The following is a 24982-nucleotide window of genomic DNA, read 5'->3' on the forward strand; positions in this document are numbered from 1 at the left end:
CACTAAACCCAAAACTCCGTCAAACACTAAGTCTTGTTTCACACACCATATTTACACTTGGAGTGAATGCTAACACAGTCATATGGAGTGTAAGGGTGAGAATGCATGTGATGTGTGCCGTTGTCTCAAGCTTGTGAAATTTGGTTTGAATCGGCTGGAAGGAATCATTTTGTTTTGGTGGGAGGTTGTCAGGACACTTCAGTGACATTCAGCGATGTTTGTGAGAAGATTAAGAATCAAGTTGTTCAACTTTGGCCTGACTCATTATTGATTCATTCAGCATCATGCAGCATCAAGCCAAACCTCATAACTCTGTCTGCGCTGGCCTTGGTGCGTGTGATCAGCATAAAAACGGTGGCTTGGTGCACACAAAAGCACGGCAGCTCCTCGGGCTCTGTTTAATACCTGGGGACGATTGCGTTGCAGGACTATGCGTTGAGGTTTGAGTTGCAAGGCAACGCCTGAGTATTTGAGTTGCTCAGGATGAAGCTTTCAGTGGTGGGAAGCGTTGGCCAGCTACACTTGTCAGGATCCCGACTAGTCACCGTGTAATGAGCTCTAATAAGGCAAAGGCAGTGACAAGTAACAAGGAGGAGTCAGCTGTTGAGAGAAAGTAATAGTCTGCTGTTGCCTTGAAGATGTGGATTTTCTCCATGAGAGTCTATTCTATGTAAATTGTCTCTAAAGTTATCTGGAAGAATCTGGAAGATTGATAAATTCAAGATGGATGAGATGATCAGCAGCGCTCTATTAGCTGGCTGTTAGCTTCTGTTGCTGTCAGTAGTTGATGAACTTAGCCCGGCATTCAGATGGATAAGGGGATAAAAGCTGACATGGTTCTGTCGGAAGGTAACAGAAACATCGTATCAATACCTACAAATCTCACAAATTAACAAGTAATTCATATCAAACTGTTAACAAACCGGATGAAAAACTGATTTGTGGTTTTTAATTAGGTGATGTGTCACACCAGTTCTTGGCGGGAAGCAATGATTTTATGGGGTCCCACTGTTTTGTTGCTAAGCAACCAGACTTTTACTTGCTCTTGAATCACCACATTAAAAAAAAAAAAAAAATTTTGTACTAAAAGTTTGAATGCTCATTTTTATTTTTGGTCACAGTTTTTGGACAGATGAGAAGCTGCTCAGTCAAAATTTGGAGGGATCAATGTGATGAAAAGTGATTTAGTCGTTTGTGTTTTAAAGAAAACATTTCTTGTCCTCTCTGTGACTGAAATGTTTAACCTGCTGATCGGAAACTGAAACGTTTTTACGTTTTATGCTCGTCATTTCAATTATTATTACCTTGTCATAGTGAAAAGGCTGCGTTTCCAGCAGCTCTGTGTTCTTTGTGCCGTTGTGCTTACATGACATAAATACACATTTCTCACGATGTGATCACCTTGTTGGACTTTTAACTAACAGCTGCTTTTCCACGTTAATCTGCAGCGTTCTGCACTGGTTTTGTTGCCGCTACCATTACCTTTCAGAGATCACTCATCTCTGTACAGGGATTTAAGTACAGATAATGCAAAGTTAAAGCTTGTGTTGGTTTGTTAACAAGTTTTATAGCATTTTTACTTTCTTTAAGGTGATCTTTTGTTTGAAAAGGCCTTGAATTCTTTAGTACAGTGTTTGCACACTAATAGTATGTAGGATTAGCCTCTAAAATCACATCTCAGCCCATTTCTGCCCTTCATAGCCAAATCCGTGACATATCAAGCTAAAAAATGAGTTTCAAGATTAAAACAGATTTTTATTATGAATGTAGCGACTTTTAAATCCCAGTGCATATGGCTGTGTCGAATAAACACAGCGCTTAAAGTTTTTGCTTGCAACAAACTGTCTGGGGGGGGGGGGCTGTTTTTTTTTTTTTTTTTTTTTTAGCACAAAAACAGTTGTGATTCGGTTTCTCTCTGCAAAGTCAAGCTTTCTTGCTCATTTTCTCTTGTCCTCTTTCTTCTCCTCTTTCTTCAACTGTTTTTTATAATAATAATAAAAAAAAGACTAACCAGGAAACAAAGAGGTTGAGGTAAACAGAGAGCGGTCCCTTCACAATGGCTCTTCAGTTCCAGCACGCAAAAAAACGGTGAAATACAACTTCATGTTCACCCAAGCGTTCCTTTAACAACCTCCACTGCATTTTTCCTCAAGTTGCATGAAAATGTCTCACTGGAAAATATAGTCTGACATGTCCTGCCTTTGTCTCGCTGGTACTGGATATAGTGGAACAAGAGGTATTATAACGTACCATGTAACAGAAAAGCACCAGAAATGAAAATATGGTAAATAAATCTGAAATGTTCATGCCTCTGTGTTAAAGGGGGATTAGATACAAATGTGCTGATAGGCAGCGGTGTAGTTGTGAAGATGCAAAAACATGATTTTGACTTTAACACCAAAACGTTTCATTATGAAGGGAAATTCTTGTTAGTAGAGGTGAAGACGCAAATAATCAATCTATGCCTGTTGCTTTAGAACAGGGTTGTCCAAAGTCGGTCCTCGAGGGCAGATGTCCTGCAGGTTTTTGATGTATACTTTTTCCGACACACTTGGTTAATTAAATGGATCCAACAGCCAATGAAGTTCTGCACAGTGACTGATTCATTTCAGTCAGGTGTGTTAGAACAGGGATTCATGGAAAACCTGCAGGATTGTGGCCCTCAAGGAGCTGGACCCCATGCTTTTGAATATGATAGATAGCAAAAAGAGTAGCAAGTGTGTAGACTCGAACAGAGATAAATTTTTTTTTTTAAAAAGTTGGATTTTTAATTGATATTGTTTTGGATTATTTAAAAAGCCTATAAAAGCAAAGAAAAGTAGAAAAATGCATCTGACACCTGGAACTCAACAACCATGTGGTGAAGTCTGAGAGTCCTGCTTTTCCGTGTCTGCGGGTATTCCTCATCTCTCCTGTCCATGTTCCTCTCAGTGTCTGCACCGTTTTGTTTTCCGTCCCTCTGCCTCAACAGCAGAGATCCTAAAACCACAGAGATATGGCTGAGTGCCACCAAAGCTCTTTAGCTCAGAGCTGCAGAGCCTTACATCACACATTTACAACCCCTTCACATCTTCTTTACTGAGGCTCTGTCTCACATGAAATGTAACTCAGCCAGAAATTTAAAAAAAAAAAAGATGATTAAGATGTTTTTAAATTGTAAAGTAATACTAAAACAAGTGTAAAAATGATGTTTTTCTTTCTCTCTCTCTCTCTGCTTTCCAGGTTAGCTTTATACGTGTATGAGTATTTGCTGCATGTTGGAGCACAGAAATCAGCACAGACCTTCCTGTCAGAGGTAAGAAGTGCTTTTCATGTGACTTCCTGTTCTAAAAAGGTGATTCCCCCTCCATTGTATTTTCAATAATGGAATTCACATTATAGGTTGTTCTAGGTTCAAGCAGCTGCTGAACAATTGTTCTCACTCTGAAACTGGACTGCAACAAACTGAAAAGAAGAAAATATATATTAGACAATCTTATCTTTACAATCACTCAACAACAACAAGAAAAAGCTTTGGATGTGTATCGATATTGGAAGACATGGGATTGGCTGGACTACTGTAGTCTTAATGGTGTCAACTCTAATTTCTAATCAGAAACTGTCTAATTGGAGCAGCTTGACAGGCTGTAAACACGTGCTGCTGTTTGTGTTCTGTTCTGACACTTGAAAAAGGAAAACCAGCGCCTGTCAAGTAAAGCAGATGTAATTTAACTGAAAACATGGCCGTTTGTCCCAGGTCTGCTCTTCATATTAGCCTCATTTTATGCCCCTGAACTGTTGAAGAGGTAAGGTCTCTAATGTATTGCATCCTTTTCCTTAATGGACATCCTTCCTGCTAATGGTCCCGTGCCCAGGCCTTCTCTGGTAGAACGCTTCTCCTGTCAGTTGGCTTTATTAAGCTTCACGCAATGCACTGTCCAGCGCCGAAAGAGCTTTAATGGCAACCAAAGGAAGATCTATGTCAGCCAACTTTTATACAGACATTGTTTATTTATCATGTCATCACATGGGCTCAGGTTAGAGACTTTTTCACACTCTTGAGCTCACAAATGTATGCTGCAGTGCACACAGCTCATATTCAAATTCGATTTATAAAGCGCTTTTCTTAGAGAAAGTAGCACAAAGTGCTTTACATCAATTTTACATCTAAACAAACAGTTGTTGCTTGTTGTATCAAACGCCTCCACATTCATTTCACAGCTTTATTTACAAGTTACTTTAATGTATAGTATAACAATCTTTCAAAGTGCACTTATCAGACTTGCAGGTAAGGCTTCAAACGCGTACACACACACCTGCTCATCTAATTAGAGTGCTATCATCTGTATTCTCCGGCCTCAATTAGCCTCTGTTCCTCCTTCAGCGAGCAGCGTGCACACGCTCACTCACGTTTACAGTATACACAAAATACACTTGCAGCTCCCGAGAGGACTTTGCCACTCTATGCTCTCCTGCACAGTGCAGCACTCAGCTCTTTAGCGGCATTAAATCAACAGGCCCACAACAACACACGGCACATCACATCATTATAAGTGGCACTGGGGAAATCTGTAGAAAAGACACTTTAATAGAAACCTGGGACTCGTATCTGTTTTGTCTATATCATGAACGTATAGAAAAATAGAGAAATCTTGCTGCTGTCATGCCGCCCTCACAGGCTCTCTGACTTAGTATATTCCCCCGAATCTGTGTGTGTGTTTATGTGTGTAGAGTCATGTCAGTGGGAGTGTGTAAAGCAGGCAGTTGGTCTGCTATCTCTCGCTGGATCTTATCTCAGTGTCCAGATACAGGCAGGAGCTCTGCATGTTTGTGAGGGCAGCAGAGAGGACTGCTGCTTCAAGACAGTCACAGTTTCCTATCCGAAGTCTCTGCACTGCACTGCAGATCGCGGCGCTCTTCGCCGGCCTATTTCTCTGTCTCACTGTCGCTGTGTCAGTCTAATGTTAGGAGGAGCATTAGGCAAAATAGTTACATTATGCATAAAACATGCTGTGGAGTCTTAATTTTTCATTCTTCCCCTCTGTCTTCTCCCCTCAACCCCCTTTTCCTCTTTTCTTTTTCACAGATCCGATGGGAGAAGAACATCACACTTGGGGAACCTCCAGGATTTTTACACTCATGGTGGTGGTATGTACACTGATCCTCTCTCTTTTCCCCCTTCTTGATCACAAACACACACACACACACACATATAGCTTACATTTATACAGCAGAAGTGCTCTTCAAGGAATGAAGCTATGTGCAGGGGAGAGAGGGACAGTAATTGCAGGGACTGCTAAGTGCATCATCTCCTGGTGTCCTTCTGATTGACAAGTGAGCTAACTTCCCCTGGTCTGTTATTTACAATGTTTTTGTAACCCCTCACTGGAGCTTTCACTGTCCAATTAAAGTCAAAATCAGAGACAGATCCTCTTATTATGGTGCTTTACAGAGTGTGGCAACTGAACCTTTAACAATTCCTCCACCTCAAAATGTTGCAAGTTTCGCACGATGAAGTGAACATCAAATTAGCTGTTTGCAGTTTCTTTTTGCATTGTATTCCTGGATATACTGACAGCTGCTACTGGATTATTTTAACATTGTTGAGCAGAAAAAAGTTTTTCTGGGAACTTTGTCAAAGATGTTGCCCTTAAAAGTATTGGCGGCCACAAAAATCTTTAAATTTTCACCCATGCTAGGCAAGAATCAGATGGTAGACATGGTGACTGGTAGACATACTGACTGCAGTGTTTATATATTGCACAACTAGGCAGGACTTCTGTGAGGCCTTGTTCCGGAAAGGTAGGGTGTGAGATCTTTGTAAAGTGTGCCTCTCTGTGTGCATAATGTGCAACATTACTCTATTTGATAGAGGACAGAGTCCTCTGGTCTTACATGCATGTACAGTGTTGTCATCCTGCAACAACCTCATGTGAGATTTCTGAAGACTCTGATAACAACAATCGAAACATTCCAGTGTCATTGCCCTTAGTTTCCCACATAGCTGGCAGAGATAGTAGTGCTGGTTACAGCATGCTGCGCAGTTCAATACGAAGGAAATTGGAGCAAAAAACACTGAATTTACATCTGATATTTTCCAAACCACCACACTTGTAGGCAGAGTAGAGAGCTGGGCATCACAGAACACATGCAAGCACAACAAATCTATCTAGTGCAAGGGGTCGCACCTGAGGAGAACCACAAACAGCTGAGTAAGAGAAGTGATGGATAAAGACAGCTTGGAAAGAGAGGTGCAAGGCCTGGCTCCTCCATCACCTCTGCCCAGCTGGCCGATCTTGGTGTGAAGTGGGTGTGAATACCAGAAAATTACAGAGGAAGGGTGACACGGACACCCTGTGTCAGACACTGGAAGAGTAAGGGTGAAGAGGAATGTAGTTGTTGTGTGAGCTTCTATCATGCTGTTTGGACAGATGAATAAAACGCGTAAGCCATGTGAATACTAATAAAGTTTCCATTCAAAGTTGTGTAACTCTAAGAAGGAGTGTGGTTCTTTTTTTATGTCAATTGAAGCAGGGGTGAAGGGTTTCACCGAAGCTTAATGATTTCCATTAGCAACACAAGCGAGGTCATGTCAGAGGACTAAACCACAAAATTTCCTGTTGCTTTTAGAGGGCTGCCACACACCTTTCCCCCTTATCTCACATGGTACTTGTACCTGTAGTCTCACCTTTTCCGCTCGCCTTCAACTCTCCTGCTCAAACGTGAGCCTAATGGTTTGAAAGCCTTTGCTCTATCATCAGGATTTTCAGACTTTGTTTAACCCATGACACCATTTAATGCTGCAACCGTCTGATTTAAATTACTTTCGTTCAAACTCCTCAAACAAATATTTCAGATCCCTTAATGCTCTATAAATATAGGACATATTTCTACTGTTTGGAAAAGCAGGGTCAGGGAACTTAGAGCCTGACACCGTTTTTTTTTTTTCTTTTCTCAAATAATAACCAAATTCAAGATTTCCCCCCCTTTATGGCTGTCACCCTGATAGATAGAAAACTTGAAGTCAGAAAGAGAAGAAAACAGGCAGGGCAGAAGAAGCTGAATAGCTGGAAAGGGTGTAGACAAAGAATCCGGCTGGCAGGGAGGTTGAATCCTCAGCAAGCCATCACGAGAGGCAAAGAGAGGGGATAAGGAGTTTGACAGGGCTCGCTTTGTTTGTCATTCACGCTATCCCGCTCATCCCCAAAGCCCCCCAGTCAGCCCTGTGTAATAAACCCGGACATGAGGCTTCATTCATTCACCCTCTCTGGCCCCTGTGTGTGTGTGTGTGTTGTGATTGTGCCGCCTGTTGACACGGTTCATAATGGTCCTTAAAGAGCCTGGGTTCTCTCAACCTGACAGCTCACAATTGGACAGCTACCAGTTATACTGACAGAATGACATACGCAAACATACAGTGCAGCGTAGGTTTGCTCTCACCCCTGCCTCAACCAATAAGGGTGCTGAGGGAGCCTGGTCCAGTGTGTGTGTGTGTGTGTGTGTGTACATATGAGTTGAGTTCTGACTGTATTGATATATTTCAGTGGTGTGGGAGATGACATTGCATGTTGGAGAACCGGCTGATGATTAGGCAGACTGGGGAGGACAGAACTCATCTGCAGTCTGACCAGGCTGAGGGGCGTCTGTCTGGGCCACACAACACGTGGATGCAGGACACTTGGATGTGAATTTGAAAGGTGGAGGGTGGGGTGGGGGGTGGGGGGGGGTGGGGGTGGGGGTGGGGGGGGGGGGGTGGGGGGGGGGGTCAGCTGCATGATGAGAATGGGAGGGTGGAGTCCCTTTTCCAACCCCCTGTCCACCACTACACCACCCAGCCAACCCCCCCTTCAACCTCCAGCCTCATCCAAAACAAAAGCTCCAGATGGCAGAAAAGCCACCAACCTCCCTCATCCCTCACCCAGTGCTCCCCCTCCTGCAACCTTTGTCTGGAGGTCCGTCCCTTTGTTTGCGGAAGAGAGACCCCCGAACGGATTAACTCTTTGCATTCCAGAATCTTTTGTGTTAAACAGCCAAATCTAAGACCCCGACCCCACCATCACCCCAACCCCACCCCCGATGGCTCCTCCTTGGTACCTCACTTGGATTTTGCCTCCATGGTTGTTTCCTGTACAACGGCGTAGGTGGGTGGGTAGTTGGGGTGGGTGGGTGGTTGGGGGGGGGGGGGGGGGGGTCTTCAGAATGAAACCGTAGCGGCAAAAGGGGTAAGGGGGGGTGTGGAAGAGGGAGACTGGTGGAGGGGGTCACTCATCCACATCTGTTGTTATGGGTGGAAGGATAAAGAAAAGGCTCAGTGATGGCTGCAGGTGTTGATTGTGTCATTAGCTCCTTCTCTATTGGCCACTGCTAGTTGTCTCCTCCTTATCCCAAAATTGATTGCTTTAACCAGTTTTCACTGGATGGCTGCTGAATCCTCAACACCCCTCCCACCCCAACACCACACACGATCCATACACATAGAACAAACACTCAACCACAACAACAGCGTTCATAAGGATTCTCTGCATGATAGCCTCTAGCTGAAATGTTTGCTTGCAAGAGGCAGATAAACCAGAGCAGCCTCCATTAATTCCACATGTCTGCAGTGCTCTTAATAAACCCAGATATTAGCATCCATCCGCATCTATTTCTCCCTTTTATTCTCTTTCCATCATCTGCCGCTTCTTCTTTGTCTTTAGTGTGTTTTAATGTGTTCTTTAGACTGTGAATATAAGCAGTTCCCAGTTAGAAAAACAATAAACATCCGCCGCATCGTTGTTTGTCCATATCAGAGAATGATCAACACCAGCTGTCATATCTAAATGAAATACAGTATTACACAGAGACAGTGTTGTTTATACCGTGGTGTCCTGACCTCAGCTGTCAGAAAAATATGCTGCCAGTTTATGTTATGTGTGTATATGGATGTACATCCCTTGCCTTGGTACATAGAGGCAGTCTGTAAGAAAGAAATGTTGTTTTTCCTTACCATGACCAGATGTATTTCCTAAACCTAACCAGACGGTTAGGAAAAAAGAAAAATAAGGGAAAAACATCAGTGTTACAGTGCCAGACACAGACTGGGGAGATCCAAAGTAAAACAAAGGAAGACAATATTCCAGGATATTGTTGCAGGTGACATTGTTAGTGTTGGAGATGTCCACCCAATAAACTATAGTTTCTTAGTTTGATTAGTTGATACAATCATTGTACATAAAACTGCGTTCTGTCTCTGATCAGATTATACAGAAGCTCTACAAACCAAGTCTTCTTGGTTAGAATGGTTACTTTTCTGCACAGGGTCATGGGTACACCCTCTGATGGAAACATTTATATCATTTAGACCCAACAAACTCACATGCCCACAAGCCAACCAGTTCTCCTAAGAAAAAGGCAAATTTGCCAAACCATTGAATTGCATTTTTGTTGTTTTTTTTATATCTTATAATGCATATGAGACCTATCCTTGTGAGTTTACTCTAATCATTTCCATTGGTGTATTTTTTAATAATGTAAAATGACATGGAAAAAAAAACTAAATGCTTTGAAATGATTATCATTGAAATGACAAAAGTAGTGTGTTGTTGCATTACAATGAGATAATGTTGGAAATAAAAAAAAGTGTGAAGTGGCTGGGATGAGAATCAGCACCTCAAAATCTGAGACCATGGTCCTCAGCCGGAATAGGGTGGATTGCCCTCTCCGGGTCGGGAGTCAGGTCCTGCCTCAAGTGGAGGAGTTTAAATATCTCGGGGTCTTGTTCACGAGTGAGGGAAGGATGGAGCGTGAGATCGACAGACGGATCGGTGCGGCGTCTGCAGTAATGCGGACTCTGCGTCGGTCTGTCGTGGTGAAGAAGGAGCTGAGCCAGAAGGCGAAGCTCTCGATTTACCAGTCGATCTACGTTCCTACCCTCACCTATGGTCATGAGCTGTGGGTCGTGACCGAAAGAACGAGATCTCGTATACAGGCGGCTGAAATGAGTTTCCTCCGCAGGGTGGCCGGGCTCTCCCTTAGAGATAGGGTGAGGAGCTCGGTCATCCGGGAGGGGCTCAGAGTAGAGCCGCTGCTCCTTCGCATCGAGAGGAACCAGTTGAGGTGGCTCGGGCATCTGGTCAGGATGCCTCCTGGACACCTCCCTGGTGAGGTGTTCCAGGCACGTCCCTCGGGGAGGAGACCCCGGGGAAGACCCAGGACACGCTGGAGGGATTACATCTCTCGGCTGGCCTGGGAACGCCTCGGGATCCCCCCCGCAGAGTTGGCAAATGTGGCTGGGGAGAGGGAAGTCTGGGCTTCCCTGCTTAGGCTGCTGCCCCCGCGACCCGACCCCGGATAAGCGGCAGAAGATGGATGGATGGATGGATGGATGGAAAAAAAAAGTATGTAACTTATGTGACTGTACGTCTGCATTCATGTCTTTCTGTGTAAAAATGCTGAACTTTTGCCTTAAGTTTGTGATTTAAAACCACTACAAGTGTAAAACTGTTCTGGTCTCACAATTAGATTAAAATGAATGTGGCATTATTATTAAATATGCATCTCAAAGATTATGGATTGTGAAATCACTTGATGACACACAGCGGTTGTTTGTGAGCACAGTTGTCGGGGTTTCTGTAAATTGAGGTTTGTGATTGGAGCTTATGTTGTTGATCCATGGTCTTTGACAGCTGGTGAAAACAAGGGTTTTCTATGATTACATGTGGCTGCAAATTCTAAACTTTGGCTTTTTTAGTCCTTAGCCTCCTCAGTTCTCTGCTGATAAGTCGGCCTATCTGTTTTCCCTGAGGTTGAAGATGTGTGGTCAGCACAAACTGGGCAAACTGGTCAAACGGGTCGACAAATCAGCTTTTCAAATAACATGTTTGTCTGTGGAAATAAAAAAAAAAGACTTTTGCTTTGATTCATTGTGGATAACAGATTAAAGACCCGGCTAATCTTGTTGTTTATGCAGGTAAATGAAACATTTTATGATGTTATGGGCGCCTGTTTTCACAGGACGGAAGTTATTTAGCATTAATGTCTGTGTTTAGTAGCGGTATCAGTTAATCATCATGTAATCTATCTTTTCAGGTATGTTATTATAAAGCAAAACTGGGAGAGAGCCCTGATATTCTTCCTTGAAATAGCCTTATTTCTGGGCATTTTTACGTGGATGTAACATCATTATATTTTAGAAAACCAGCATCGAGTGTGATTTGTGCATTTCTGTCATATTGCCTCACTATTTTCCTGTGATATTCAGTTGTGTGAAAGGGCCACACAACAAGATTAACAACATTTTTGTTTATCTTTTCAAAGCCTTTAGGCTTTTTTTTTTTTTTTTTTAAAGAATTATAATGTATTTATTATTAGCCACCATCTAATGGTGGTTTACCAGATTTCCATGTCAGGGTATCGTGGTTGCTTCCTCCTGCTAGCTGCGTACACTGTATCTTCTACTTGAGTCAAGGTAATAAACACAACTGGAGGGGTTGTGTTTCCCCACCTCCGCTCTTTAATTGCAACATTTTGTCCCATTACGAAGAGCCTGTTGTGATAAGATGAGCATGGTTGGCTCTGCTTAATTTTATTTTTTTGGACCCTCTGGTTCTTTCACTCACGCTCTGTCTGACTCCTTATCTCCATCTGTCTCCACCTCCATCTTAATTTCTGTTCATCTCTCTGTTGACTGACCAACCGACAGACGCAGGATTATCACGCAGACCTGCTTGTGTGGCCGGCTCTCTCTGTCTTTGTTTACTCCCTTTATTATAATGGAAAAGCACATTGTAACCACTGGCTTTGTCCAACCACAGTTAATTGCAAGTAATTATCGCGATGGCATTTAATTTTAGTAATTGTCTTCTTCTGGACTGTCAGACGCTAATCCCTTCCTCCTCTGTTCTGGATACAAAGTGCGAGTGTTTTTGTGTGTGCTGACAGTGCCCATATTTTTCATCTAAATAATAAAATAATATTGAAAGATAAAAGATTTTCTATGATCCAAAGTTGCAACTTAAATCTCTCCTGTGACTCCTCAAAGTAAGAACAGCTAAACTTTTCACCTTCAGCACAGTTGTGCGGCTCAAACATCCGTTACTTCCCATAAGACCGTAAAGAACTTCCCATGGCAGGATGATTAGATTGAAATGATTAGATAATTGGATAGACATTTTGCTATTACAAGGGGTTGTGCAAGTATTCTTGTTGATTGCTAGTGTTATTTAACTGTGAATGTTGACTTCCCAGATCATTTCTACAGATTAGCATCCCACAAGAAGATGTGACAACAACTATGGCATGGTTACCCCTCTCAACCACTTTTTCACCCTCTGAATAGAAACTATGTTGAGGAAAATGTTTATATGTTAACATATTCCCCCCAAAAAACAATATAATAATAATGAAATTCTTGGTTTTTACATTTAGTATTGTCTAGCTGTGATATTTCTTCAGATTATGCATAGAGATGCAGGATGAGATTTCCCCGCGTGGCTCAGACACACGCAGGTCAGCTGTTCAAATCGCAATATATTTCAGTCTTCACAGGCCAGGAGATGGAAGATCACCTTATCCCCACCCCTGCGCCTGCACCTGGTTTAGTCCTTTCTGTAACAAACTGCAACCTGCGTCGCATTTCATTTCCCTGAGAGCTGATTGGATTTGCGATGGTCGCGCCTCCTCGCCGCGCCTCGTCTCCGACAGAGCAGCAATCTCTTTAACACCGGCCGATAGATATGATAATGTACACTGCCTTTATTGTCAAGTGACAGAAGGGCAGCACAACACACCATTTGTTCACCGCCGGCTTTGCACAGGCCCTCGTTGTTCCTCAGCGCCCTCCTTGTCTGAAGACGACCCCGGTGTTCACCAAGCACCTCAGGGCACCGACTGTCTTTCAATCTTTATATACTTTAATAACACATTTCTATTTTAGCTCGCATGCTTTGAAAAGTTTGTACGGCAGGGTTGAAATGTAACGTTTGCCGTCTTTGTTATTTTTAGGACACCTATTGCTGCACCTTTGTTTCCTTGATGCCCTTAAATACCTAAACTTAAAAGACATGAAAGGAATGTGTATATGAGTGATCAGCTGTGTTTTACAGTAAGACCATTAAAAGGGATTATTATGGGAAACAACAAGAGCAACTTGTTCAGTGAAAAATGACAGCATGCTGTGTAACAGGGGTCAGTCACTATCCATTCTTTCACATCAGCAAAACAATTGTGTGTAGCCGTATATTTGCACCTTTACATGATAGCAAGAATTTTGTCCCAAGAGGTCTTTTGATACACTGTCCATAAAATCGATATCTTGAGTGAGGAGAACTGCTTTATGTGAGCTGGTTTAGCGAGTACTTAATTTCAGAGCAGTAATTAAGGGCCCATTTGGAGTGGGACCTGGTGGCCCCTGTTGCCCTGGAGGAGTGGGACTGCTCCAGTTAAATTATATGAGTACGGCTGATTGGGCAGTAAGTAACATAATAAGAGTTGATTGGTCAGTAACCTGCAGGTCGCCAGGGCATGCTGAGAGGGCCGTGTAGAGAGGTGCTTCACAGTGAAAACTCTTTGGAGCTGACTGTAGGTTTGTATGTCAGCCAAAGGGAACTCTACTGAGGATCTGGTGTAGGGGATTCCTGAATGAACAAAGCAAGCAGAACTTCAGAGCGCTGGATGAAATGTGCCCACAGCTTAGAGGTTTTTTTTTCCCCCAACTGTCAAGACAAGCAAAGTAAACAGCAGTGGATGATCTCATGATCTTATTTCATGGATGATCTGAATTCCAGAGGAGTCTTCCAGATCACATCATTAAATAAATAAAAAGGGCTGACAAAACTTTCCGACACAAACCAAACACGAGCGTGATTGGTTGGGACATAATTAGGATAATGTTTCTGTGCAGAATAGTGGCGGGAAGACCGTCATCATGACGGGGTGACGGAAATGCAATTAGCCACTTTCTGATTTTAAAAAAAACAACAAAAAAAACGGGAAGCAGAGATTTGTAAGCTGGACCTTTCGAGCTTCATTTGAGCCACCAAGTCTCAAAGCAGTCGCATGATTTGATGAGTGAAAGTAGATTTATGCAGAGACTAGCGAAACAGATTGTGGGTTGGAGAGGATAACCTAAAACACAATATTTTATCCACTTTGTCTGTTCTTAAAATCAAATTTCCCAATATACTTTGCACTTCCTGTTTATTTACTTCCATTTGCATTTTTACACCAACTTGTCTTCATGAGGGATTCACAGAGAAACACAAACACTAACAACATACTATGTGTTTGCATGACAGAGCCAAGTGTCTAACTGCTGTCGCTGTCTTGTCCTATGTGCACAGTGTATTCTGGGATCTGTACTGCGCTGCCCCGGACCGGAGGGAGACATGCGAACATTCCAGCGAGGCCAAGGCTTTCCATGACTATGTGAGTGAACTGAACAATCCTCTTGCAGGGCCCATGCATACACACACATCAATTTACACATGCTTGTAAACACACGATCACATGCAGAGCGTAGACCAGAAAAGACGGGACTGTTACATCTGAGATTATGCTGCTGCTTCTTGTTTTGACAAGAATGTCGGGCGCTTCTTGGTGTGTGTGTGTGTGTGTGTGTGTGTGTGTGTGTGTGTGTGTGTCTGGTCTGTCTTCTGCAGCCTCTGCTTTGGATGGGACGCACCGCAAGTCGGATGTCTGAAATAGAATGCTTTAAAAATGCAAAACGTATGAACGCCACCTCTATATTTAATGGGAAAGCCCTCACACCCCTCATCTTTGAATTTTTAACGTATAAAAGTGAGTCCTTGTGGCATTCGACAACCTTTCACACCACCTGCCTTGATCAGAAGTCATTTCCTTCATATCGGCTTCAGCAGCGTAACGCTGCAGCTCAGCTGTTACCTGCACCTCACGGCTGACCCCTACGGTCATAGCAAATATCTTTTCCAAGAGGTGAAAGGTCAGGCTTGCTGCCTAGCTACTTATTGGTCCATTCATGATTTCAGTAAAGGTCAGAATCACACAAAGCAGCTGGCTGATCACACAAGCACATTAATGCACACATTCATCTACAGGACGTATACAGAGGCGGCACATTTAGAAACAGCCAGGCTGCTCTTGTTATGGCTACAGGGGCTGAACTCAGTGATGAAAGGTCAGGGTCACTGGCCCCCTTGACCCTCTCATCTTCTAAAGAGTCCGACCAGTCGATCGGTAACCTATAGAGCACACACACACCTCTTCAGGAGCTACTAACTGCAAATGAGCATTTTCACATGATTCACGGATCTATTTTGCAGCCCGAATGTTTTTCTGTGTCCGCCGGTCAGCGTCTGTGATAAATATTTGCTCCATGTTGCCTGGACTATATTTGATAAAGGATTATATGGGTATGCGGATGTTGACTGGACAACTTGCTTCAGCCACGAGATTATCCCCCCCCCACCTGAGCAGAAGTTAAACCTGAACTGGATTAGCGGAGCTATTCTTACCACATGCATTTCATTCAGGCTGTTTTTGCTCGTAGCCAGCCGCTCGTTCCGCCGAACTCTCTTCTGAGGTTTGACGGCAAAAGTGTGAGCGCTTGTCAGCCGAGCAGATTACATTTGCTGTGCATGTACTGTTCATGTCTGTGTGGCCACTAGTTGATGTGGGTGTGTGTTTCCATGCCTTTCTGTGTGTGTGTGTGTGCGTGTGCGTGCATGTGTTGGACCACCATAAGATTAATTACATGGTTAATTAAACCTAGTAGTTAATTAAATCTGACAACTGTGTCTAATTAATCTAAATGCCATATAATTTCCTACACCTTTCTCCAGAGGTAAGCCAGCTGGATACCTGCACGTCAGCTCTTTAATAGCTGCTGTTTGACAGCGCTGGTCAATATATGGTGGGACGTCTAGCTTGAAATCCTGCTGCTGTTTAATACTCTTTACACGTCTTTCCGTCTTTGGCTGCATTAATCAGCCAGCTGAGAGTCACAATCGCCGCGGCAGCTTTGTAGTTGACTAGATTAGTGAAAGTAAAATTTAGGACTTGAACTGTTGAAGTGGATGAGAGAGAGTTTAGAGTCCAGTAAGTTTGTGATGTCTCACCCTGGACATGGCTCGAGTTCACGTGGTCAGAGTGTGTCAACAAGGTCGGAGGGCTGATATGCTTGTGCCACAATAGAGAAACTGCTGGCCTCCCACTAACATAGAAAAGCTGGTAAAATGACACCGTATGATGTTAAAACTAAGAGAAATATTTGGGATTTTGCGGTTTCCTGATTTCAGCTAATAAAAATATTATGGTTGAGTACTTATGTGCATAATTTTTTGTACTTATTCCTCAAAATTCAGACCGTAATAACAATTCTTCTTGGAAAATTTGCTGTCTTTACTTAAGAAAAATAAAGTCATATGCCAGACAAGTTCATGAGTAGAATTGAAAGGGTTGGGGGGGGGGTTCTGCTTTTTTTTATGATGCTATTTCACAATCAGTGAGCGGCATAAGTTGTTCTTTCTCTGAGACAGAAAATGCAGGAGCTTTTGTGAGTGTTTCCGTACATGGCTTTGAGTGACAGAGAGATGGAGAGAGTGCCAGGGTCGAAGCGTGTGAATCCCCAGGGTGATGAGGGGTCTGTCAGTCTCTGATTAACTCTGGCTCCTTGGTCCCCGCAGACCAGCGGCCTGATCGAGTCTCTATCACGGCCCCTTGCTGATAACGGCTCCCTCGTTCCCCCGAGTCCACCAGGATCACAGAGTGAAAAACAACACGGCTCCCAGGAGTTGTACACGCTCCACTCTGTGTGTTGCTCAGTGGGAATTCTGAAAGAAGTATGTGTGCAAACCAAGATGGGATTGTTTCCATTTCTCTTTTTTTTTGTGGGTTTTTTTTAACATTATAATTTGTGTTCTTCTCCATCAGTGATGCCGTCAGTGTTTAGTGAATAGCAATGAAAATATCAGTTCCAGATTGTAAAATTAATATTTAGAAACATAGTTTGCCTATTTGTTTCCTAGAAATAAATTGGTTGCCAAGCAACATTGAGCCAGAGAAGAATCGTACTTGCAGCTTTGGATTGGCTCGTCTCGGCTTGGCTCACTTTGAAGGCATCTCTTACTCAGCCCTGTCCTACTAGCCTACCGACTTTCTGGACTATGCAGTTTGGGGAAGATAATGGAATATAATGTGCTAATCCTCAGATCTGGGGACTGATTAATCCAGGAGAATGTGGTGGGATTGGAGCCCTGGCCACACTCCCAGAACTGGAGGACTCTGACTAGGTGGTTGGCTTCACCTATGAATGGTGAATCTGCTATCATAGACGCTCACAAGTAAAACACTCCCACAAACAGCAATGCTTATGTCTATATCACACACCCACACTCTTATGCAAATGAATACATGCACTCAAAGTAAACGAGATGATACTGTATCATAAAGAGCCTGAAGTCTTGTACCTCTGTAAAAGTAATTTAAGTCCTCTCTGTCGTCTTAATTGTTGGAGTTGTATTTCTGTCCTTCCTCTTCACACAGCCTTTTAATCATGTTTATTCCCTAAAAGGGATCCGCACATCTTATTGTTCTTTTTTCTGCTGGAATTTGGATGCTCTTCAATAGCACTTTGTGAGGAAATGTGTTTGATTATAAGAACATGGCACGTCTTTAGTAAAGTAATATGAGTGATTAAAGCACATGAGCTCTGTGATGAAGAAAGCCCACGTTCGGACGAGCGTGCGGGCGCGCTCCCGCGCACACACACTGGCTTGCTGCTGCTCACATTAAACGCTGGCAGAAAAACGAGCCCCCTTCTCTTCTTTTGACACGCATGCATGCGCTTGCAATCTCAGACAAACAGTCTTTCAGAAAGTGATACACTCTGCCCTGTTGTTGCAGACATTTTGCCTTGCCCCAGCCGGAGGTCACGACCCCAAACATCTGCGATTCATGCCAGCTCGGGTTCACTGCCTGCGGAGAGCCACAGATTTAGTGCCACAAGTGCGTCATTCACATCGCAGTGCTCGACTGGCTCCACTCAGCTCTTGGCTAACTGATGAACATCATCTTGGTGACGGTCGTCTGAGAAGTCACGAGGATATCCGCAAACGTCGCATATTAAAAATGACCATTAATCACAGATTTTAACCGCTCTGACTTTAAGGAATATACAGTTTTCTGCTTTTAAATGATTCCAGCTTCAATGCTAACCACTATTTCCTGTTGCTCCACAGTAAGAGATAAAACAGATCTACCTCTGCACTTTCACTGTGTTCGATGAAGCTTGGGATAACACTCATCAGATTGCTCCACTGTGTCCTGCATGGCATCTACTGATGTCTCCTTTTCCCATGAATTCAAGACTTAAGACATAAAATTTCTTCCAACATCATCACATTCAGAAAAACATTCATGTTTTACACTCGGGTTGCTTAAATAAACAAACATCTGTCATGTTTGCTTGAAAAATCACTCAGAGCATCATTAAAGTAGGTGGTGACATATTTTCTGATTGTTGACATGTTGACATAAACCTTTTAGTTCTGAATCGATTGGTTCAATAATAATAATAATGACAATAATAAAAAGATAAGGAGAATAAGACACGTAATCTGACTTGTTCCCAGCATGCAGCGTGCAGACTGTGGCTAGATGGAGATGTGCGGTCGGCTGTTGCCAGGGGATTCTTTGAGAGGGTTAAACATTTGTTCGGCTCGACCACAGTAACAGGTGGTACAAGGGGAGGAGCCGCTCTCTGTAAACAACGGTTGATGGTCGAGCCTTTGTCTGGACTCTGCGTGTGATATTCCACAGTTTCCGTCACCGTGACTCACTGTGTGCCTGTGCCAGGTGCTCACTTTCCTCATTTTAAATCTCTTTCAAAGTGGTCTTTATCCCTCGCTTCTTTCTTTTTCTTAAAGACAGAATTTACTCATCCCACACCGTCTTGCCTGCTTCAGTTCCTCTCAAGTCTCTTTCACCACCAACACCCCCCCCCCCCTCCCCACCATCATCCAACCCCCTCCTGCTGCTCTTTCTTTCCTCTCTTCTCTGTTCCACACTCGCTTTCTCATTCCTCCCCTCTCTCCTTTTGCCTCCCTCCACCCTCCCTTCTTCTTAGAGGAGATTGATTGGGTAATCTGGCTGGGTGCCAGCGGTGCCCGCTTCCTTGCTCGGGGGAAGGAGAGAAGCGGGGGCGACATGACGACATGCAGGAATAATAATAACATCCATAATATAGGCAGAGTAGGTATAGATGGATGGATGAGGAGAGAGAGAGAGAGTGAGTCTGCGTTGGCACGGCGATGTCTTCGCACACATTCTTCTGGCTGTTTTCGGTTTAAATATAGCCTACACACAAACGGCATGCCACAGCATTGTGTCTCCATTCCTGTCCGACTCTGTCTGTCCTTCTACCTCTCTCTGCCACCACCTCCTCCGTTCACGCCTGCTTCGTCTTTTAATATCAAACGGTGCGTGGAGTACAGGCTGCAGGCAGACGGGCGCTGAGCAAGAGAACACTGCCTTTGTGTGCCGTTGTTTACCGTTGTTACAGTCTAAATGAAAAAGGCCAGTCGCCTCCTCTGTCTGTGTATACCTTCCTCTATCTGAGGGAGGCAACAAAGCCTGAAAGTGCTGCCCTCAAGCTGTGTGTGCGTGTGCGGCTGGAGGTCTGTAAGTGACAGAAGCAGAAGATCAAATAATGTTTATGATTCCCCTTCCTTGCTGGTTCATTCTGGGCATGCTTAAACCGAGCGGTGGCTTAGCATTTGATCTTTACTTTATAAAGGACAAGCTCATGGATCTCTATTCTGTAGACACACACGCACACACACACACAGTGTGGACAGCAATTCAGGGACAGGGACAGAAAGACACGCTGCAGAGGCTAGAGGAGAGAGTAAGGAGGAAGGTAAGAGCAAGCTGGAGAAGGAAGAGGGGGGGGATGTATCAGTGTGGAGGAAAAAAGAAGTGTCTGAAGGCACTGGGGACTCTTTTTGAAGTCTGCATTTTCCGTAGTTTATCTAACTTTTGGTGCTAGCTTTGCACTGCATCCTGCTAGCCACAGCAGCATAAATACCATCAATCAGCCTGAGCAAAGTTATTGTTGAAGCCAAGCCCTGCAGCATTCACTTTCACTCTTTGCATGCAGATTTCCAACTCGCTCCCATTTCATTTCCCTAACCCAGTTACCCATGAATACCCTCTTAGTTGCAACATCACCATCCATAAAATTTAAACGGATGCTTTAAATGAATGCTACATTCTGGGAAATAGTGAAAACTCCTTGGGGCATTTGTTTATCTTTCCCAATGAAGCTAGGGTACGTGCTGCCAATTCGGCTTCAGTTTAGTCATTTTCAGAAAATAAATTATGCTTCAGTAATTTAAAAAAAAAAAAAAAAAGCAACATTCAGGACTTGTTTGCCAACTGTAACTGCTTTACTGTGGAGAAGTGATGTGAGAAATTTGTCAAGGGGTTGGGAGTTAGTGGGTGACCTTCTGTGCCAGAGGTGTCGGCGGTGCTTCCCTTGCCAAGCCTGCATCTCCTGACTGCCTTCATTCATTCAAACATACATGAACACGTAAACACAGACACACAGTATCCACACATCTCTCACATCATCTCTCTGTGACCGTCCCCTGACACTGGTTACTCCTGAACCACATCCACCTCTCCAGTTATCCATTGTGTAAAAAACACACTGTCCTGCACAAAGCAGCATAAATGACTGCAATTATGATGCTTCTGCTGTTTTTGCTTCTGCTCAGTTTGAACTCTCCTTTGCGTATTTTATATCGAAGTCGGTGACAAGGGGTGTGGTGGGGGGACAGACCAGCCTGGTGTAACAGTGTGAGGTTTGAGGGTTTTTACAGCTTCACTAAGTAAATTTCCTTTCGGTGAATCGATTCGACTCTGCTTGTCTTTTTAAGCTCTGGAGCTGCCTGTTCTCTCCTCTGAGGGGAAAAAAAAAGCCAGCAGCCCTCGATTACTGCCATTCTTCATTAGGTCTAAAGCAGTGATGATAGTTACAGGGATTGTCAGGCAGGTCCCAGGGAGTGAAACCTATCTTTAAACATACACTCCTGTAGGTTAACTCGTCAGAGCTGAGAAGCCATCTACTTCTTTTATGTCAAGTTCCAAAATGAAGCCAGCCCAGCCTGGAGCCTATATATAACATTTAAAAACAGAAGAAAAAGAAAGAAAAAAGTCTTGTTACACAAGAAAGTCAGTATTTGGCAAACTGAAAAGGAAGACAGAGCGAGCTGGGATGCCAGAGTGAGTGTGTGATGACACTTCTGAGGCTGTAAGATTAAGGATTTAAAGAGATTCTCAATAGTTGAGATTAAAATTTGCTTACGATTCAAAGGGAAAAAAAACCAAAAAACCATACAACATCCATATGTTGTGTTTTACGATTTTACTAAACTTATGTTTAGTAAAATCGTTTACGATTTTACTTATGTTAAACTCCTCTCGAGCTTGAACAGATGACTGAGATGCACGTAACTGTTTGGAAACACTCGTTTCACAAGGCAGTAGATAAATGTGCTAAACAATTTGTTGGTTGATAAAAATCTTGTTAGGGGAATTATTCACCACAGTCAGCCTAAATCTGCTATAGTGAATACTGACATAAAGGGGAACATGTTCTTCCTGACTTGTGCTGGAATCCCAGTCTGGATTGATGTGAAAGGACAGTTTTTAGCTGTTTGTTGATATCAGCAGTGATTGTAGAAATCTGACGAGTCTCTTTGAGGCTGCTGCCGTCTCAGAACGCAGGTTGCATGTTGGCTTTTGATGGTTTTTATAAACCAAAGAAGAAAAACAGGGAAATTCTACATAACTGGAGCCAAAGTGTTAAAGTGTAAGTGCTGTGCAGTGGATTTAAATCACTTTGAGAAATGATTAAAGCTGATAAATTCATGCCAGGTGATCCTCAGAAGGAACAAAAAAGTCTGGCCTCGCATTGTCTCCCAACTTTGTTTCGCTTTCTTTTAGGCTCTTTTTACAGTTTGAGCATTGTGCTATCTTATTTTGTTACAACCCCTCTTCTCCTCTTCCCTTCATCCTTTTTTATTATGTCATAACTTCATCCACTCTCACTTTCTCCCTCCCTTCCTCACACATGACCCCAGCCTTTCTCCTTACTGCCTCTCTTTGTAGAGAGTGGGCAGGCTTGTAGCTGGCAGCCGTTGCAGCCTGGCAATCTTCATCCCTGGCACACTGTTTGTATATATATATATATATATGTGTGTGTGTGTGTGTGTGTGTGTGTGTGTGTGTGTGTGTGTGTGTGTGTCAGCTGTCTGCCACTGCTCTACCAGTCCACTCGCCCCAAGTACCAGCTGGGCACCCAAAATAAACTGGCCACCCTAACCTTGTTGGTCAGAGTTCTTGTGCTGGAGTGTATTTGCTTGTGTTAACTAATGCATGTTCATGTCCATTTCTAAATGCGTGTGCACGTGTGTGTGTGTGTGTGTGTGTGTGTGTGTGTGTGTGTGTGTGTGTGTGTGTGTGTGTGTGTGTGCACGACACTGACTGGACAACTCTCTCATAAGTCTAAACTGAATCGAGCTGAAACACAAACACCGACCTTCCTCAGATGAATGCCTGAGATGTTCATCCGTCTCTACTTTGCATCACAGTGAGGCCCTCCCTGCTAGGATTAAAAAGTAAAACAATTACAAAGCCTTATTTGCAATTTAAATTCTCCTAAATGCAGACTTAATCCCCATTTTCCAAAGGCACCAATGCTGAGAGGCAGAATAAATGTGTGAGAGATCCAGTTCAAGCCTCTTTTGGGGTTTCTGTTGCTAAAATAACACTTATAAGTTATAAAGGGGGTGGAGGGTATGGGGGTAATGAATGTGCTTCAAGCTGGTTGAGTTATATTTGGAGGAGACTTTGTGTCTGTTAAAAGCTTGTCTTCTGTCTAATGATGAGACCAAGGCACAAAATCAGCAGGGGATGTGCTGATTTTCAGACCATTTGTGAACACAGCTCACGTCCTTTCACATATTTGCATTTACAACATCTGCATGTGTGGGTATTAGATATTCATTCTTGTGTGTTTGAAGGTGTGGGGGCCACCATGAGTGTGCTTTACTGCTGCCTAGGGTATATTTACAGACAGTGACTTTAATGCAAGGTAATGATTATTTTTATTCCAGGTACTTTGGCAGCCTGTTCACTCTGAATGGAATGACTCCCCATTGGTCCACTGATTACCTCTGTGGCTGCTGCCACACCTGGTTCCTTCGGCTCTCCCTTCTTTTCACCAACTTAACCTCAGCCCTCTTGTTTTCATTACCACACCTTCTGTCCCTCCCTCTCAGTACCTATTGACTAAACTCAATAGCAGGCTGGACCCTCATTTTGTTTCTTTGGCTCCTTCAGTGCCACAATGCATTTATCATTTCTTTCCCGCTTTTTCTCTCTCTCAACCCCTTACGCCTTTATTTCTCCATGTTGTACCATTTGGACCTTCCTACTTCTCCTTTGTTTATACCTTCTCTACATTTTTATAGCTATTCTTTCTTAGCTAGTGTGCTCCTGGGGTGTTGTGTGGTGTTCATACTTTAATGAGGCAAAACATAACTCACTAATTTATCTTATTACAGACATTCAGATCTGGGATATAAAACATCAGATAGTAATCAAATAGCACATTCAGCGTGTCGGATGACTGGTGCAAGATTAAACAGCAGATTCTTTCAGAAGTATAAGTTCTGTCGAACTGATTCCAGAAAAGGGACAAACCATAAATCCTTGGCGGTGGTTTAGTACGTGGAGCAGGGCTAAACTGTGACTGCCAACAGCTTATAGTCTATACATTTTAGAACCACAATAGGTGTCTAAACCACTTTACGACGATTAAAGGGCTGCTTAGATGGATATGGATGAAAGTTATGGCTGAGATTACAGTTGGTGGCAAAGATTAGCATTCTGTTTCCAGTGCTGCAGCGTCCTCCGACTTGGGTCAGATTTTAGTGGATGTCGGTGGGCTTTTTCGCTCAGTGTGAGAGAAGCTTTGCTGGACTTAAAAGAGCTGCTGTTAGTGTCTTGATACCAAAGGGCTCCTTCTTATTTCTTTTAGAGTTCCTGCCTTGGCAGCACATGAAGGACCAGCAGCACATTAGGCAAGCTGTCATTATGTTTCAGCTCGTTAGTGTTAATCAAACCCAAATGCCATTTTCACATGGGACACGAAAAACAAATGACGAAAATCAGCAACAAACCATGAACAGACAATGGGAGCTTCTCCTTATTAGATGTACTCTCAATGCATTTTTTTAAATAACAGTATTTAAATCTCACCATGTGTTCAGTGGTGTCCCATTGCAGGGTGCTGTCTTTTTATATATGTTACAGGCCACGTTTACATGAGAGTTTTAACTCCTCTTTAATTTTGAATAAAAGTTAAATCCGTTTTAAACACTTTATTCAAAATGAAAAAACAAATTAGAATTAAACTTAATTCCAAAGTAATGCTTTTTTTGCATTTTAAATCCAAACTAAGTAGTTCCTCTATCATGTAAACGTTAAATTTGTATTTTGCGCTGTGTTCTTCCACCTGTCTTCGGCAGTCTATCTGCCTTCTTCTCCTCAGCTGCTGAAAAACAAGTGAAGTAGTATGCTCGAGTCGAGCTGGTACTTCCAAATTATAATTAAAATAAAGGCAAAACTGGTACTTATTATGTAGTTTTCATTGTTACGACCGAAAAGACGAGAAGCAGGAAGTGGGCTCTGTTTATTTCCAGTAGACGTCAAAATGTCATGTCAGCCCTCTGTCCAATCAAAACCTTTCCCAACACACCAATCTGAAGCAGAATTAAGTGTTTTCTATGTATATTTCAAACTGGAATTACTATTTCCATGTAAACCTGCTGGAGAATAATGTTATTCTGAACTATTTAATTCCGAATGATCAATTTTGAATTGAAAAACATCATGTTATCGTAGCCATTGTCATGCAACACACCGTTGTTGGCCATTATCAAATGTAACACAGATATGTGACAGTTAGCAAAGACATAGT

At 43.1% G+C, this 24982-nt stretch overlaps 1 protein-coding gene across 3 annotated transcripts in view; it reads left to right on the forward strand.

The window, feature by feature from the left end:
- The window catches only part of ssbp4 (single stranded DNA binding protein 4), an 86225-nt gene that overhangs the window by 7213 nt on the left and 54030 nt on the right, over positions 1 to 24982 (forward strand). For all 3 annotated transcript variants that reach the window (XM_079245080.1, XM_079245081.1, XM_079245079.1), the window contains exons 2-4: positions 3223 to 3295; positions 5066 to 5127; positions 14298 to 14382. In XM_079245080.1, the coding sequence (XP_079101206.1) occupies positions 3223 to 3295; positions 5066 to 5127; positions 14298 to 14382 (220 nt within the window). The remainder of the gene's footprint in view (positions 1 to 3222; positions 3296 to 5065; positions 5128 to 14297; positions 14383 to 24982) is intronic.

Source organism: Telmatherina bonti, assembly GCF_933228915.1.
Source record: "Telmatherina bonti genome assembly, chromosome: 8".
Classification (NCBI taxonomy): domain Eukaryota; kingdom Metazoa; phylum Chordata; class Actinopteri; order Atheriniformes; family Telmatherinidae; genus Telmatherina; species Telmatherina bonti.